At 43.9% G+C, this 15,479-nt stretch overlaps 1 protein-coding gene across 1 annotated transcript; it reads right to left on the reverse strand.

Moving 5' to 3' along the window:
• Positions 1-1,795: 1,795 nt before the first annotated feature.
• On the reverse strand, positions 1,796-14,538 carry per2 (period circadian clock 2). The gene is made up of 23 exons (XM_061084082.1): positions 14,219-14,538; positions 13,233-13,325; positions 12,804-12,958; positions 12,424-12,545; positions 12,012-12,213; positions 11,706-11,757; positions 11,424-11,566; positions 10,811-10,889; positions 10,584-10,690; positions 10,327-10,480; positions 10,126-10,240; positions 9,772-9,903; positions 9,542-9,632; positions 9,266-9,437; positions 9,009-9,118; positions 8,646-8,852; positions 7,976-8,221; positions 6,850-7,736; positions 6,343-6,459; positions 4,832-5,054; positions 4,290-4,475; positions 3,548-3,723; positions 1,796-2,935 (listed from the first exon to the last, which is right to left on the reverse strand). The coding sequence occupies exons 1-23, from the start codon at positions 14,509-14,511 to the stop codon at positions 2,681-2,683; spliced, it is 4,317 nt and encodes a 1,438-aa protein (XP_060940065.1). The 5' UTR covers positions 14,512-14,538; the 3' UTR covers positions 1,796-2,680.
• Between the last annotated feature and the right edge of the window lie 941 nt (positions 14,539-15,479).

Raw genomic sequence — 15,479 nt, forward strand, 5'->3', positions numbered from 1 at the left:
AAAGAGACAATAATAAAAATAGCAATTAAATTAAAATACAGAGAATGTGAATTAAATAGATAATATAGCCTACATCTTTCACTATGGAAATATTTTTTGTAAAGAATAAAACAAATATAGGCCACTATCTTTACATGTTTTATACTGTATACACTACTTTTCATTCCATTCATATATATATATATTTTTTTTTAATTCCTTACCCTTATATATTATATGTTGCTTATTCTTTGATGCCTCATTTGACTCTTGCTGCTGTAATATAGTAAATTTCCCCATTGTGGGACTAATAAAACATTATCTTATATATTACTCATTACTTCTCCCTTGATACTCCAGCTCACTAAATGATCTGCACAATAGTTTTAACAGTTCCATTCCCATATTAAATTATTAATGTCATGTTTAATGAAGATATCTAAGAAAGATGTTTCACCGGGGATGATGAACTTGTGTCTTGAATGTGTGTCTGCGTGTGTGCGGTGGCCATGCACCGGATTTGCGGGGTCTGCAGGTGTGAAGGGGCCGTTGCGGGGGGGCAGATTGTAAATGTTCACACTTGGAAGGTGTGAACAGGAGCCGCTTTGATCCGGCCTGCTACTGAGCGTCTGTCTGACGCGACACACACACTCATTTACATGGGGAAGGTGAATGTCACGACTTCAGCACGGAGGAGAATAAAAGTCTGCGGGCATTGCAGAGCTTAGAGAACACCGCAGTTTAATTATTGTGTTTAAATCTCATGATAGAAATGTGCCAATGTGCGTTTGTGCAGACGCAGTTTAAACCGGTTCCAGCCTGTGATCAGCGGATCCCTGTTGTCAAGCGTCGATCTGCTGCAAACAGCCAATAGTTCCTCGGGTCGTTGACACTCATTAATCGATCATCAGGTTTGTATTAGTCCGGGTAAACACTTGCGATGTACCTGTCACGTGTCAACAATATGAGCGAAATGAACACATCTACCACTGCACTTGAAAGAAGGCAACATTAGATTTTATTTTATAAAAAAATAAATGAAAAAAAGGAGAAAAAATAAGGGGAATGCATTTAACAAATAAAAGGTGCATTTGCTGTCAGTGTCTGTTCAAATAACAGAAAAGACAAATTAATGAAGAGAAAATAGTTCCGTTTCTTCTTCTTCTTCTTCTTGGTAGTTTAAAGTGACACAGCATCAAAGTGAAGACTTCTCCACAGTTACCTGGCATCTGTCTGAGCTGCTTTACACCCGTGCAATAACCCTAAAGTCGGACTTCTGAGGCCACCACACGTTTCTCCTGGCTCCCAGTCGCTCCCACAGGATGCTCCTCTCCATATTTATGAGGGGGCGACATCAGACCAGCTCTCAAGTGTCATGTGGCACACTTTTAAAACTGGCCAGGGCAATCCATATTCCCTCCACTTTACATTCAACACCCACCATAAACTGCTGGTCCAGACTGGGAAGCAGGGCCGGGTCTAGGCAGGGGCAAGAGGGGGCTTGGCCCCCTCAAATAAATGTTGTGCCCCCTCAAACTAAATCCCAATTTATAATAATAATAATATAATAAAGCACAAAGCCCCCTCAAGATTTGTGGCTGCCCCCTCATACATGCCTGTCTAGACCCGGCCCTGCTGGGAAGTGTCCTGATTACACAGCTTAGTCTTTACAGTGAATATTCTATTTGTGGCTCTGACCTCTGCCATAACTTACAAAAGACAGAAATGAAACAGAAATTCTTTTATGTAAAAATATATATATGTTTATATACATATATGAGTCATGGAGTGTAACAAACATTCACATGAGCACTGGAATAACAGTTTATAACCTGAATGTCAGAGATAGTAAACGCATGTGAACTGATGTTAAAACAAAGAACTCCGCACTGCAGGCTCCACCACAAGAGAGGGACAGTTTCAATATTAAATGTTGCCTCATTCAATATTATAAGAAATTATATAACTTTCAGAGCTTATAGAATGTGTTGCACCTGGCTGTCTTTTCACCACCTCCAATACGACCGGGGCTCAGCAGAACATGACGCCACAAATAGGAGACATTGTCGTATATAAACAGCTTAAATATATAGAATAAACATCCTACATAAAGATTATCCAATGTGACATCCTGAAAAAGACATTTCTGCACAAATAGTAGTTTTGATACTTTGACTAAATGCTGATAATCCAAGCTAACTTTTGGAGTCCAGACTTTTAAAGGATTGTCCTTGCATTGTGATTGTACTCCTATTTGAGCTTTCTCCAACCCCTGCTGAGGATGGAGGTAGTGAAAGTCTTCAGAGACCGGTCGATGAGTCTGTTGCTCTCTGTAACAAAGGAACTGACATGATCACAGCGGCTAGTTCACCCCTGTGCCACATCCTGGCGTGCGTGCAAAGCAGCCTTTCACTCTGTGTTTGACCTCTGCACATTGTCTTCTATCTGCACATCTTTGCCAAAACATGCTCTGTCATCGAGCCCAGGGACCCTTGCTAGCACCAACAGAATCCTACCTCCTGCGGCTTGTAAGTGTATTAAAATAAAATGTAATTGAATCACCACTACATATTACATTCAACAATATTTGAGCCGGTTTTCTTTGAAATTTTAACAGGTACGGCTCATGAAACAGCAAGACAGAGACAGGAATGAAGATTTTTATGTCAAGTCCATCTTCCAAGTCCATCTTCAAAGTCAATCAAAGTCCCTCTGAAAATCTGGAGCAGTTCATTGTCTGGCTGGTGTGCGTCTGTGAGCTGGAGACAAGCGAAGGGCCGTGGCAGGAAACAAGGACCGTGTTTGACAGCTTGTCTCTGGGCCTATGCTGGCAGCCGACCTCCCCCGTCTCTGTGTCACTGATGTCCAGGGCTGGCTGATAGTCCGCCATCACTGCTGCTACCGCTGCTGATGATGCTGTAGCTGCCTCTGAGGCGCCATCACAGCAGGAACACACCTGGAAAACACACACAGGTTTACATGAGTTATTAAAGCAAGAGGGTGAGAGAGGCAGAAGAGGAGATACAATGTGCAAAATTGGGTCTGGACATTTCTCTTTCACATGGGAAGAACACAGCATATCGATACCAGTATCGGTTCTTATCACCAAAAACTATTGAATATTGTTGTCTTTAAAGTTGACAACTTCCTCCACATCTGTCTAAGTGTATGACACCTCTGTAACCCTGCTGCAGCACTTGGACATTTTCATGGTATTTTAAATTGGGGCTGCAGGAAAAGTTCCATAAAGGCAACTGACTGTAACATTTGCCTTCTCGTGTACAGCCCCTCTTTCCCGGGAAAACGTCAGGTCTATTGAAAAACTTTTTCAAATGATGTTTTTCATATGAAATAACATCTGTAAGAGTGACAATCTTAAAATATGTTATAATAAGTTATTATATAACTATATAATACATTTCACATCTTTTGACAGTGTTTCTTTTGCCATATCTACGTTGGGACAGAAGGATACAGACACCTCCAAACTTTAATAGAAATATCAACCACTAAATCTATTCATCCCATATATAATTCTCATAACAATACTGGACTATAAATATTCTACCTTGATGTCTATGGCCTTGGATAGACCTCCATTCTTCATCCAGGGATGGACCTCCATCAGCTCCTTCTTCTGGTCCTCAGAGAACCACGGCTGGTTCTTGTGCAGCCGCAGCAGCTTCTCTCTGTCCTCTCGGAGCACTTGCTGGATGTCACTGCACATACAAGCAAACACAGGCACTCAGCACACAACAGTCGTATCTGACAGCGCTTTATGAGGGTTAGGGTTTGACAAACTCTGAACACAAACAAGACAACTTCCTCTGACACAGAACAACACAGAAAAGGATGATTGTTTTGCGCTATTTGTCTCCACCACTTCCTGCAACACTTCAGAAAAACCAGAAAAAAGTCGGACTCTGCTGATAATCATCTGCTGACAGGCCCATTGACTGTCTGGCTTCTCTTATCTATCCACTGTGCTAACGTAAGGGTGCCATCTGGTGGTGGAAAATATCACTCCATCCTGATTCTTGTTTTTAAATTCAACTCAACAGAACATCAATCTTTGTGGCTTTGTCTTGCACCCTGTCTTGTTCTGAATGAGTTTATGTCTTAAAGTATTGTATTGTCCTCTAGCAACTTGTTGTGTATGTATGAGATGAGATCATGTGTACTTCCTGCCTCCTGGCTGAACTCGCAGTATCCTCCACAGTCCTTAAAGGTACTGGGGTTCTCTTACCCTTCCACAACAAACAGAACTTTGATTAATTTCAGCAGCAGTGTCTTGAGAGCCAGTACCCTACTCCTGATTGGCTGCACCCCCCATGCCATAAGCAGCCACAGTGGGTCCTGCAGTACATACCTGATGAAGTGTTCGCTCTTCTCCGTGTCCACGGGCCTTCCGTCACTGCCGCTCATATGACCTTTGACCTTCTGGCTGTTCTGGGACGAGTCCACGCTGCCAAAGTATTTACTGCTGTTGTTGCTTCCTGAAAACAAACAGGAGAGTGTCATCCTTTTTGTGTGTATGAAAAAGGTTGGAGGGGTAAAAAGACTGGGCTTCAAACACATAGGAGCTAAAACCAGGTTTCAAACATAGGGCTGAAAAGAGGAGCTGCAGCAACAGACAGTTTGAGGACAGTGATGTGTTTTCTGAACATTAAAGCATGTAAATCTTTTCAAGTAAAATTATGAACCTGAATATGAGAATAATGTGCCTTCTTTAAAATTTCAACAAAGCTGAAGTGACTTGTTGTAACTGTGTTCTGCTGATTTCCTCCCCGAGGTTGTGTCAGGTTGATTTGATCTAATGCTGTCATTGAGATGTACAGAGTTAAGTTCGGACCTGTTCCACTGCCGGAGGTCCCACTCGCCGACCCTCCACTGCCTGATGTACGGCTGTTGGACGTCCCACTGGCCGAGGTGCCGCGTCCGTTGGACCCTGAGCCCATGGACCCCGAGGTGGCCGAGCCTGTGCCTGAACAAGAGTCCTCTTGGAGTAGAATGTCCAACATGCCGCTGGATAAAGAGTTGGAATCGCTGGTGTTCCCGCTGCCACGCGAGCTTGCCTGGAGAAAAAAAAACATAAAACAAAAGCATTAAAGAGGAGCCTGACTTCAGAAATGGACTGCAGCGCTCCCTTCGTCTAGTGCTTCTTTATGAAACAGGCAGGCGCAGTGTCAGGAGTTGTGTTGCGCCTCTGCATTTGAAGCCTCCATTTGGAGTAAATATCTGTAAGGAGCATGGAAATCAGTCTGGTGCACCATATCACACCATTAAAGGTTGAGCTCAGTTAGCAACATGACACTGATCTCTATCCATCTCTTGCTGATTTAAAGGAGAATGTAAAATATATTTAAGTGTGCGAAAGTGAAAAGATCAATATGTAAGCATTGGATAGTTGTAAACATTCTTGGTGTGTTCCTGGTCACATCTCAATACAAAAGAACGTAGAGAAAACAACAGTGCGTCCCCACTGATGCTAAAATTGGATTCAACTACTGATCTTATTAATGTGATTCAAGGCCTTGCATGCAGGCCTTGCATGCAAAATCAAAGAGTACATGTGCAACAAGTCCTAAATACAGTACAAATGCGAGGATCAAAGATGTTCTAATACTGATACCAGCAAAGGAAATGCCTCTGATACGTCTGAAAATGTCGGGTCGGGCACCGGTGAGTACGCAAACCTAGGTACTGATAAGATACCACTTTTTTAAAGTGTAGTAGTTCCACCCAGATAAAACTGCAATATTCTATTCCTGGAAAACACATCTCGATGAGGAAGGGATTTCGTGGCAACATTTACTGTATCCAAGACTTCAGTTTTAAGCTATTTAAAAGGAAGTAATTGGTTGGGTTTCCCTAGATTTATTAGTTTGTTTTCTTTTTCAGTTTTGACTCTCAAACTAGATAATAAAATAAGTTCTATGGCATTTATGCTCTGTATGCATTTGTTTGTTAAAGGGTTTAACCTGAGGCAGACCATACAAAATTAACAGCAGCCATCACTTCCATACAGGGCCGGTGGCATACAGCTGTTACAACATGTTACATATGTTGTTATATTTCGAATTTACTGGTACTGGATCAGTACACGATATCTGATGCACAAAGTCCAGGTATCAGAGTCTGCATTGTGAAGGTAAAAATTGTATTGGAACATCTCTAGCTGTGAAGGTTATCCTTAAGTTTCTCCTTCTCATGCGTTAAAAATACAACGCAATATATTTTCTTCAACAGACAAGGATAGTGCAAATCATAAGTCAGGAAAAGGAATAATAGGAGAAACTGTTACAGACATATGATTTGGGAAGAAATGGGATTGGAGAAGTATAGAGGTTTTCTGTCGCCTACCTCATTGCTGTAAGCCCTCAGCCTAGAGAACACTTTATCCCAAGACAAACGCTCACAGGCACAGCACGTGCACTCGCAAAACAACGGTCCAGGTGGACCAAGGAGACTGAGAGACGGCTAAAGGGATAATAACATCACGTGTTAATACCCTTGGCCACATTTCATCGGATTAGTCGAGATTTATTCGACTTTACATATGGCATAGCAATACAACAGGGAAATACTGGCACTTTAACTGAGGAATCACTGTGATGATGGCATTACATCACAGGGGGATGAGAGACAAAAGATTCTCGTGGGACCATGCCACAGCCTCCCTATGGGGGTCCACACAAGCCTCAATGAAAAAGTTCAGTGAGGCATTGACATTTTATCCTGACATTTTAAGGAGAATATCTTTATATCTATATATACACGCTTCGGAAGACTTGGGGAGGAAAGGAGAGAGAGAGCAGACAGCAACAGAGAGAGGGTTATTTCCTGGTTTAATTGCTTCAGCCCCCTCACCTTGGATGCAGTGCCACTTGCTCCTTTCTCCCTTTCAGCGGTGTTCCCTTGTCCTCCAGGGGGCAGCGCTGTGTTGTCCAGGAGGTCTGCAGACAGCTCCAGCTCCAGCAGGTTGAGTGGTGAGCTGCAGCCCGACTGGATCAGAGGTGGGGATGCCGGACCTCCTCCAAATCCAGACTGGGGCGACGAGGGGCGAGACTGGGCCTCCACCAGGCCCTTTGGGATTTCAGCGGATAGAGGGAGTTGGTACGATGGGGTCATGTACCCGGCCGGAGGGGCAAAAAGGTTCTGAGGGTTGAAGTGATTCTGGACACCGAAGGAGGGTTGAACCATGAAGGTGCCCTGGCCTGGAAAGGCAGCCTGACAAAAAGGCTGTGTTTGGGTGGTGAAGCCTCCAGTCTCTGCGTGGTACACTGGCTGTGGTGCTTGAGGCCCGGGGGTCATTGCAGAGTACATGTAGTTCGGCAGCACCAAAGCCACCATGGGGGGGACCATGGGGTTGGTGAAAGGAACAGGATGGATGGATGGCGGGTAGGGAGGGGCTTGGGCAGTTTGGTTGTGCCCAAAATTAGCTAGAGGGGGAGCTGTGCAGGTCGCCATGGAAGCTGGTGTGGGGTAACCCTGGAGAGGGTAGCCTGGCATCATGGCCGGGTAGGTCGTGGCATACGGGGACTGCGAGGTGTCAGAGGAGGACCAGCAGGTGGGGTTAAGGCCATGGTTTATTCGAGGTGGCCGCAGATGCCGATGACTGTAGTGGGACTCCGTGCTGTCCGAGGACTCAACCTGCCTCGCTCGCTTGGACTTGGTCTTCTTATTCCGTGTTCCTCGCCGTGGGACGGGCTCTGGAACCAGTACAGGCTGTTTGAAGGGTCGAGCAGCGGCCACAGCTGGAGGGTCGAGAAGAACAACATGGGTTGAGTGATAAGTGATTTTGAAATTTCATTTTTCTCGACTAAACAAGTAGCTACTTCTGCCTCTTGGCCCATATCTCTTCTCTTAAGTGACGTTGGCCACAGTTCTTACAAATTACGTTGTTTAGCCCAAAACTATTAATGCAGTTTGAAGATAAACCCAGAAGGTGTGATGTATGATACAGATTATGAGTCAGTGTGGTGTTCAGTGGTACCATCAGTGGCGATCTGCTCCCGCTGGCGCTCCAGGTACTCGGAGCAGTTGGCTTGCATCGTTGTGAGTCTACTGAGCTCTTTGAAGCGATACAGGAAGTCCTGCTCCTCCTTCTGCGTGTGGGCCGCCAAAACCTGCTTGGTCAGTCCCAGTTTCTTGTAGGACTCCCTCTCCTGACTGGGAGGTGAAACGGCGCATTGAGGAGCCCCAGCGTTCTGGCAGGATTCTGGTACATCCTCTATGATCTCTGAACAGATGACAGTGGGGAAACTACTTAACACACAGTCTCGGTAATGACAGGTGAAACATTTGCAGTGAAAATGACCAAAAGCGTTGAACAGGTATAGTATGACATATTAGCTACGTCTTTTACTACATCACCAGGTTGTGAGTTTGACTAAGTCTGGCCTTCTCATTGGCTATAGGGAGGATGTTAGTGCCTTCAGAAAGTACTTCTGTTTCATATTGGCCCCAAATTAAAGAGAGATTTCCTCAAGTTTTCGGACTATCATAGTCATCAGAGTGGCCATTGAGCAATCTCTTTCACTTACATCTCACACACTGAACCTTTAACTCTGGTTCAATTTTTCTTCTGATCTGATATCTTAGCAAAAATATGCAGTAACAGATGACGTTATTTTGGAGATAAATATTTTTTCACTGCAATGTACCTGACTCAGGTTGAGGTTTCTTGTCACCAACATGCACTAAGGTGCTACTGTAGCTACACTGGCTGGTGATCGACACCACACTCTCCGGTTTGTTAGGTACAGGCAGGGGCAGCGAAGTGCCAACTATTGCAGTGGCGGCATCACCGGACTTTTTGTCGCGATCATCCATAGCAGAAACTCCAGACTGATCCTTTAACAAAGCTGGTTCTGCCAAAGAGAACAGAGGAGAAGACATACTGACACTGTGTTCTGAATGTAGAGTCTGAGAGAGTTTAAAGAGCAAAGTGTGAAGGGATTAGAAGCCTTATGTGATGATGTGACAATAAGTTTCCTTTCGAGCTGTGAACAGAAGCAGTGCCACACCTTTGCTGGTCCCTTTCTGTTGGTCCTCATCCGAGTTGGAGGATGTGGTGTTGGAAGAAGACTGACACTTCCTCTTCATGTTGATGGGAACATTACAGCTCTCCAAATACCTGCAGGAATCACAACAACACACTGATCAGTTTACCATCTCTTATTGTCAATTAGTTATAATAGATATATATAATCTGTCGTTATATTATATATAGGGAATTGGGGGATCACGGATACTATTTATTAAAATCATGTCAACTTTGTACCTGACGACGCTGTCCAAGCAGCTGATCTGCTGGTAGGAGTAGACAGTCTGGTCATTGAAGGCCAGCTCCTCCTGAACAGATGTCTGTCTCTCCTCCACAGACCACGGCTCCTCGAGAGGGGCTGGCGATTCTTTGGTCAGCACCACAGCTGGGCTCTTCTGTACAGACTCTACTGGGGAGAGGCCAGTGGTTAGGGGACGAGTGATGCGCTTAGAACGCATATATGATTATTAGCATACATTTAACACACAAATATGCGTCTGCAGCTGGACTTACTGCTGATGCTTTTCTTTTTTTCTGGTTTGGATGTCTGCTGCTCCTGACTCTTCTGAAGATGAACGCCATGGCAGATTTCCTGAAAAGTTCTCTGTGAGATAGAGACAAGACGCTGTGGTCAGAAATAATATTTTCTTTCTATGATTCGTGTTATATTTTGTATATACGTTATTGTATGATCGTGTCCAGGTGTGGCCACCTTGTTTTCGATGTTACTCGATGGTACTCACTGGTCTGGCTTTGCTGCTCAGTTCCTCCTCCTCCAGCAGGATCTTGCTCTTGTTAATGCTCACACTCAGTCCCAGAAGGTGGTCATTGCTGTTGAGACTGCCGTGGCCACTGGAACCACTGTTATGAACCGGCTAATCACAGACAAAGAGAGGGAAGATTAAAAAGGAGAAGATGATGTAGAACTAGCTAAATTAATCCAAGTGTCTCTTCGCCTGATTTGTCTTTTGAAAGGAAAATTATCCCTCTTATCCCTCAGCTCTGCTTCTAGGATTTATCATGACTAAAAGATTCTGCCTTCATTCAAAATCCATACTTAACATCCTTAAATATTTTCCTTTCTCATCCTCCCTCACCTGTAGCAGGAGGCGGTGGATCTGCTCTGTAATATCCTGGATGTCAGAGTCCATGGTCTTTGTCTCCCCGAGAGATGAGGCCCGGGCCACAAAAACATCTTCATTCACGGGGCCCCTGTTGGACAACGACAAAACATCAGTCGATGAAGATCAGAAGCTTTCAGATGCATCTGTTTAGACATTTATAAGACTGATACTCACATGCAAACTTTGTGTCTCCCGATGACAAACGAGACCTTGCGGCTCCAGGGGTTGACGAAACTGGACCAGCTGGTGTCGAGGATGATGTACTCTCCGTTTCGTGCACAGAAGCGGATTGACGAGTGGTCAAATGGCTGCCCAGCGTACTGAAGGACTATACACAAGTCCCCAAAACACAGGTTAGAACAGTGTGTGGACAGATTTGCAGCGCAGACATAGGAAATTACGTCTTGATCTTTATAATTCTGTAGACTCACTCTTTCTGTGAATGGCCATCATGATGGGTCGGTCATCCGGATGCAGGTGGAGCAGGAGGGATGTGCCGATCAGGTCCTGAGGGAGGTACCCGAGGAGAGGAACAGCCCTGATACAGATAAAACATTTATCATCTCAGTTATTAAGTACCACCATGTCCTTGTGAGATTCCATGCAACATTTGTTGTTTTTTTGGCTTAGCATTAAAAGCATTTCTGTCGTGGCTTACCGCTCATCGACATCCTGGAACACGCAACTGGGAGTGTGTGTGGTAGTGAAGATCCGCTTGTCTGTTGGAATTCTGGGGGCTTTAAAAGGAAGAGAATTTGTGAAATTGTGAAAAGTGTTAAACCTTTGACAGGAGTACAAACTTGGGAAAGGTGCTGATTTAAAACACAATTTCTATTCAAAGTAGTAGTATGACTATTTTTGATATATTAAAACAATTTAATATAGAAGAAATTCAAGATTCAAGATTCAAGATTTTTTATTGTCAAATGAACAGAGATAACATGAAGCATTCACTGTCAATGAAATACTTGGGTCACAGGCTCTCTTTAAGCAATGCTCAGTAATTCCAACCCAAAAAAAATAAAAATAGAAATAGAAATAGTATAAAAAATAATAAAATAGAATAACAATAAAATAGAATATCCAAAATTTAAAATAGAAAATAAAAAATATATATCTAAATATATATATCTTTAATTTGTGCAGTAGTGCAAATATTCAAATATGCTTATGGTAGAAATATTACTGATAGAAGCAAGTGTGCCTGGATAACAAATAGAAATGTGATATTAAATCATGTTTTTCCTCAAAACCTGCAGTCAGGTACTTACCATCATAACCAGAGTGAACCCTCTCAGCCAGGAGGAGGCAGCAGAACTGGTCCTCAGAGTGGACGGTGTCCTGAACCATCATCCGATACGGCGTCATGCGGAAGGGATAGTACTGCATGTTGCCCTCACACTCTTTACCACCGCTGTAATTTAGAATGAAGAAGATGAGCTCAGTTAGACAGGGATGGTCTATTCACAAATACTCTCAATTAAGGTCTATGGATTTCAAGATTTTGAACACCAGGGGTTGCTGTGCCGTTATTTTTACCGACACCCACTCACCTGATACGACAGAAGAAGGATTTCTCCTGCTTGATGTCAGGCGGGGATGACTCTGATAGGGGTAGAGAAAAATGTTTTAATTCAGAGGTAACATTTTCCGGAGCGTATGCTTAGGGGGGGCTGTCTCAATCAAGCTTTGATTCGTTCAGAACAGCTCTACACTTAATGTGATTAATTTACCCGGAATTGAGTTCTTTATTTATTCCCAGGCATACAGGGGTCGAAGCTAAACAGAAAAGGTGCAGCTCTGGATCTGATGTTTATCAAGTAATGTCAGATTTTTCTGATGTTGTGTTGTATTTGTACCTGCTCCGGTGCACATGCTCCATGACGGCAGGCGGTACGGCGTTGTGAAGCTGTAAAACACGCTCACGTCCTGCGGCGTCAGGAACTCCACGAATTTAGTGTTTTTGAACACTTCTCTCTTGCAGTTGAGGATGGAGGCGGCCTGATCCGAAATGTAGACGATGCGTCCAGTGATCAGAGACACTGCCACTGCAAAAATGTCCTGCAGAACACAAAATACAAATTTGTGGGATGAATAAAAAAAAATATTTGAAAGCAGTAACATTAAAGTTTTTTTGTTCAAACCTTCATTCAGGGAACCAAACAAAAAAGTATATATATATATATATATATATATATATATATATATGTATATTACAACTTACACACAGTCTATGATTATTACTCAGTGATCATTTACTCAGTTACTCACATTGTTCTTGAGGGTGTACTCAGACGTAATGCTGTCTATTTCCTCTATTGTGTAAGAAGACACATCCGGGCCTGAAGGTGGACTGTCATTGGTCATCAGAAGCTGGTAATACTCCTCATTGGCTGTAGAAACAGTCAATATCAGATGAATACATGCACCGTGAACAGCAGATGATCTACTCACACTGTAGTCATGTATTAATGATGAAAGATTTCTCAGTGTTGCACTAAAATACATCCTATTCTTTAACAACCGAGCTGCATCTGTACAACTGAACCTCTGCCTGCTCATCTATAAACCATTAACTACTAACAAGTTCTTTTAACCAGCAGCTGTATTTATGAATTTACTTGTGAAGCTCTCACAAAGCGCAGCCTTACCTTCCACCTGTTTGACACAGCGCAGCGCGTGCTTGAGCACGTTCAACGTGGAGGACTTGCTATTGTGTCTCTTTTCAGCAGGCAGGTGAAGCTTCAGCTCTTTCATGGTTTTAATCAGGTCCTTCTGCGTCTTGGCTTTGGCGGACTCCTGACTACTGTGGGTTTCACAACAACAAAAGAGGCCAGTTAGATTTTGCAACAAGGAAAAAGGTCTCTCAAAAGAGATTAAACAATGAAAGGTGAAGATAACTCACAATGTATGAGAATTAGAGCCCGTTTAATTAGGGTTAGGCTGATAAAACCATGCCTTTCACAGACATACTGTAGCTGCATTGACTCCAAATATCTATATCGGTTGGGCTCTAAAGATTTTAAATAAAAATGTGACTTTCTGGTGACAAGTGTTTCAGCCGCAGTAACTGGACTTACCTGCAGCCGCTGGACGAGGGGTTGTCCTGCTCTGAGCTCAGCAGACTGAAGGCATTTGAACTGCTGGGAGGAGACGGGCTGTGGGAGTTGGAGCTGTGGGGGAGACGACCACAAGTGAACATTAGGCTCCAACAATCCCCTGGGATATTAAAAAAAGCTATGCACGGCTTTACAATGTGGGGTGTTGATAAGGTGAACCCCAAAAAAGTGTGGGCGTGAGTGAGGGAACAGCATGTACTGTATGCTTCAATTCTCATTAAGTAAGAGAAGAAAACACTTCAGATCTGAGGTCAGTCTCACCTCCTTGAGGACCTTAAGTGCATCTCTAGCACAACAGGGGCACAGCACGAATATAGAAAGAGCTGCAGAGTGAATACATCTGACAGCAAGGGGTGCTGCTGGAGATTCTGGTTACAGTGTCGGTCTGACTCCTGGTCTCCTATTCTACAGTGCAGAGTATTCTCTAAATGTAGTAGTAGAGTTGCCTCTGGCAACTGGTGGTTAGAGAGGCAGGGATCGGTAGAAAACAAACAAACTTGATAACACGCAAATCTGCTCGCTCTGCCCAGTCATAAACAGAGAGAAATACTGCGTTGCTGTGGCAATACTAAGGCGCTGAAGCGTGTGACTTTTTTTTCCTTCACTGGTCAATATCCGCTCTGCACTCCTACTGCATTGTTAAAAAGACTATTTTTGGTCAGGCTGTATTCATGACCACACAATCCTTAGTGCGTCATGGAAATATTTTGTCCTTGTGACAACAGACAAAGACTGTGGTGGTGGTGGGTGGCGAAACAGATGTGATTGTTCATCTTTTCAACCTTGGAGATTTTATGAATCTGTGAAGATTAACTATGAGGGCAGAAGGAAGAGAAATTTAGCGTTCCTCTCCAGTCTTTCGCTCTTTTTCCTTTTCACCTGCAATCACAGACAGCACACCAATTAAAAGATAGGGTCCAATGATCATGTCAGCAAACACTACTGACCTTTTGTTGCTTTCAGAAGATTCCAGCAGTGCAGAGTCTTTGCTGGTTCCATTTGAACTGCCCATCGAGCTGTGGCCGTGACTCTCATTGCCGTGCGATTCGGTCCCGCTGCCACTCGACCCACTGCTCTTCATCTCCACGTTCTCCACAGGAACCGAGCGAGAGAGGGTGTTCTTGCGATGGGTGTGCAGCAAGGCGGGGGGGTCCTGGCCGCTGCTGTCACTGCCCTCCGAGGCGAGGCCGAGGTTGGGCCCACCTTGGTTGTAACCTCCAAACCGGTGCAGCTGTGCCATCGAGCTGCACCCAGAGGCCCTTCTCGGCACGGAGAGTTTGGAATCTGAACCTTCAGACATCAGGATATGTGCTGCCCTGGGCTCGTTCCAGGTCAATTCGTTGGATGAAGAAATAACAACAACAATCAGCCCATTTTAACAGGGGTGTCACTGCAGGGAATATGGTAGGAAGTGGATAGATCTGTTGAGAGAGAGGTGTTACACACGTCAGTACCCATCATGCACCGCAATTCATTCATAATTTAGATATTTAGAAAACTTTTAAAAACACATATACTTTGGTTTTTAAATGACAATGTTCTTCTAATCACGAATACATTCATCCATTTCATTTTGAAACCACAACTCTCTAGCATCTAGGGCCAAGATGCTAGAAAGTTCACTATTATGCAATTCGGTTTGTCACAAACCTGACCTGTTGGGGGGTTTTCATCCTGCTTATGTCTGAATTGGGTCAGTGTGTGGTGAGTCAGCCCCCCTTGGGAGCAAGCACGGTACAATAGAGCCGTGAGTTGGGCAATGACCTGCCTTCTCCGCAAAGTACAACACTTAAGATCAGCTTTGTGATTCTGAAGAATCAAATCTAGATCCCCTTCATAGCAGGCCTTTGATTACACATAGGGGACGATTCAACTGTGACATATTACATATATTACACCTACTGACCTGTTCTGCACAAACTGCTGACCAAGGTCTCTTAGTCTTTTGCATAGAGAGGCTTTTTGGGAAGTGCTGCACTCAAAGTGTAGTCCTTAATTCTAGAGCTGACTGCCTGCATGCCCGAGAAACTAGGCCAAGAGTTCATTCTAGTTACAACCACCACTGTGCTAATATCCATGATGAATTATCCCAGGGAAATCAATGAAATGTGCATCCACCAGATCTTTGCACAATCCTGCTGACAAACCAACCAACCACAAATTGACCAGGTGAAAACATGTTCTCCTTGGGGGAGGTAATTAATACTA

The sequence above is a fragment of the Limanda limanda genome, chromosome 13 (genome assembly GCF_963576545.1).
Source record: "Limanda limanda chromosome 13, fLimLim1.1, whole genome shotgun sequence".
NCBI lineage: Eukaryota > Metazoa > Chordata > Actinopteri > Pleuronectiformes > Pleuronectidae > Limanda > Limanda limanda.

Excerpts from the sequence above, each read along its gene's own strand:
- per2 (XM_061084082.1), bottom strand. The coding sequence starts at position 14,511 with ATGGCACAGCTGCACCGGTTTGGAGGTTACAACCAAGGTGGGCCCAAC. Across the intron at positions 12,546-12,803 it reads CTGTGTCAAACAGGTGGAAG|CCAATGAGGAGTATTACCAG; the intron begins GTAAGGCTGCGC and ends CTGTTTCTACAG. Across the intron at positions 10,241-10,326 it reads GGGAGACACAAAGTTTGCAT|GGGCCCCGTGAATGAAGATG; the intron begins GTGAGTATCAGT and ends GTTGTCCAACAG.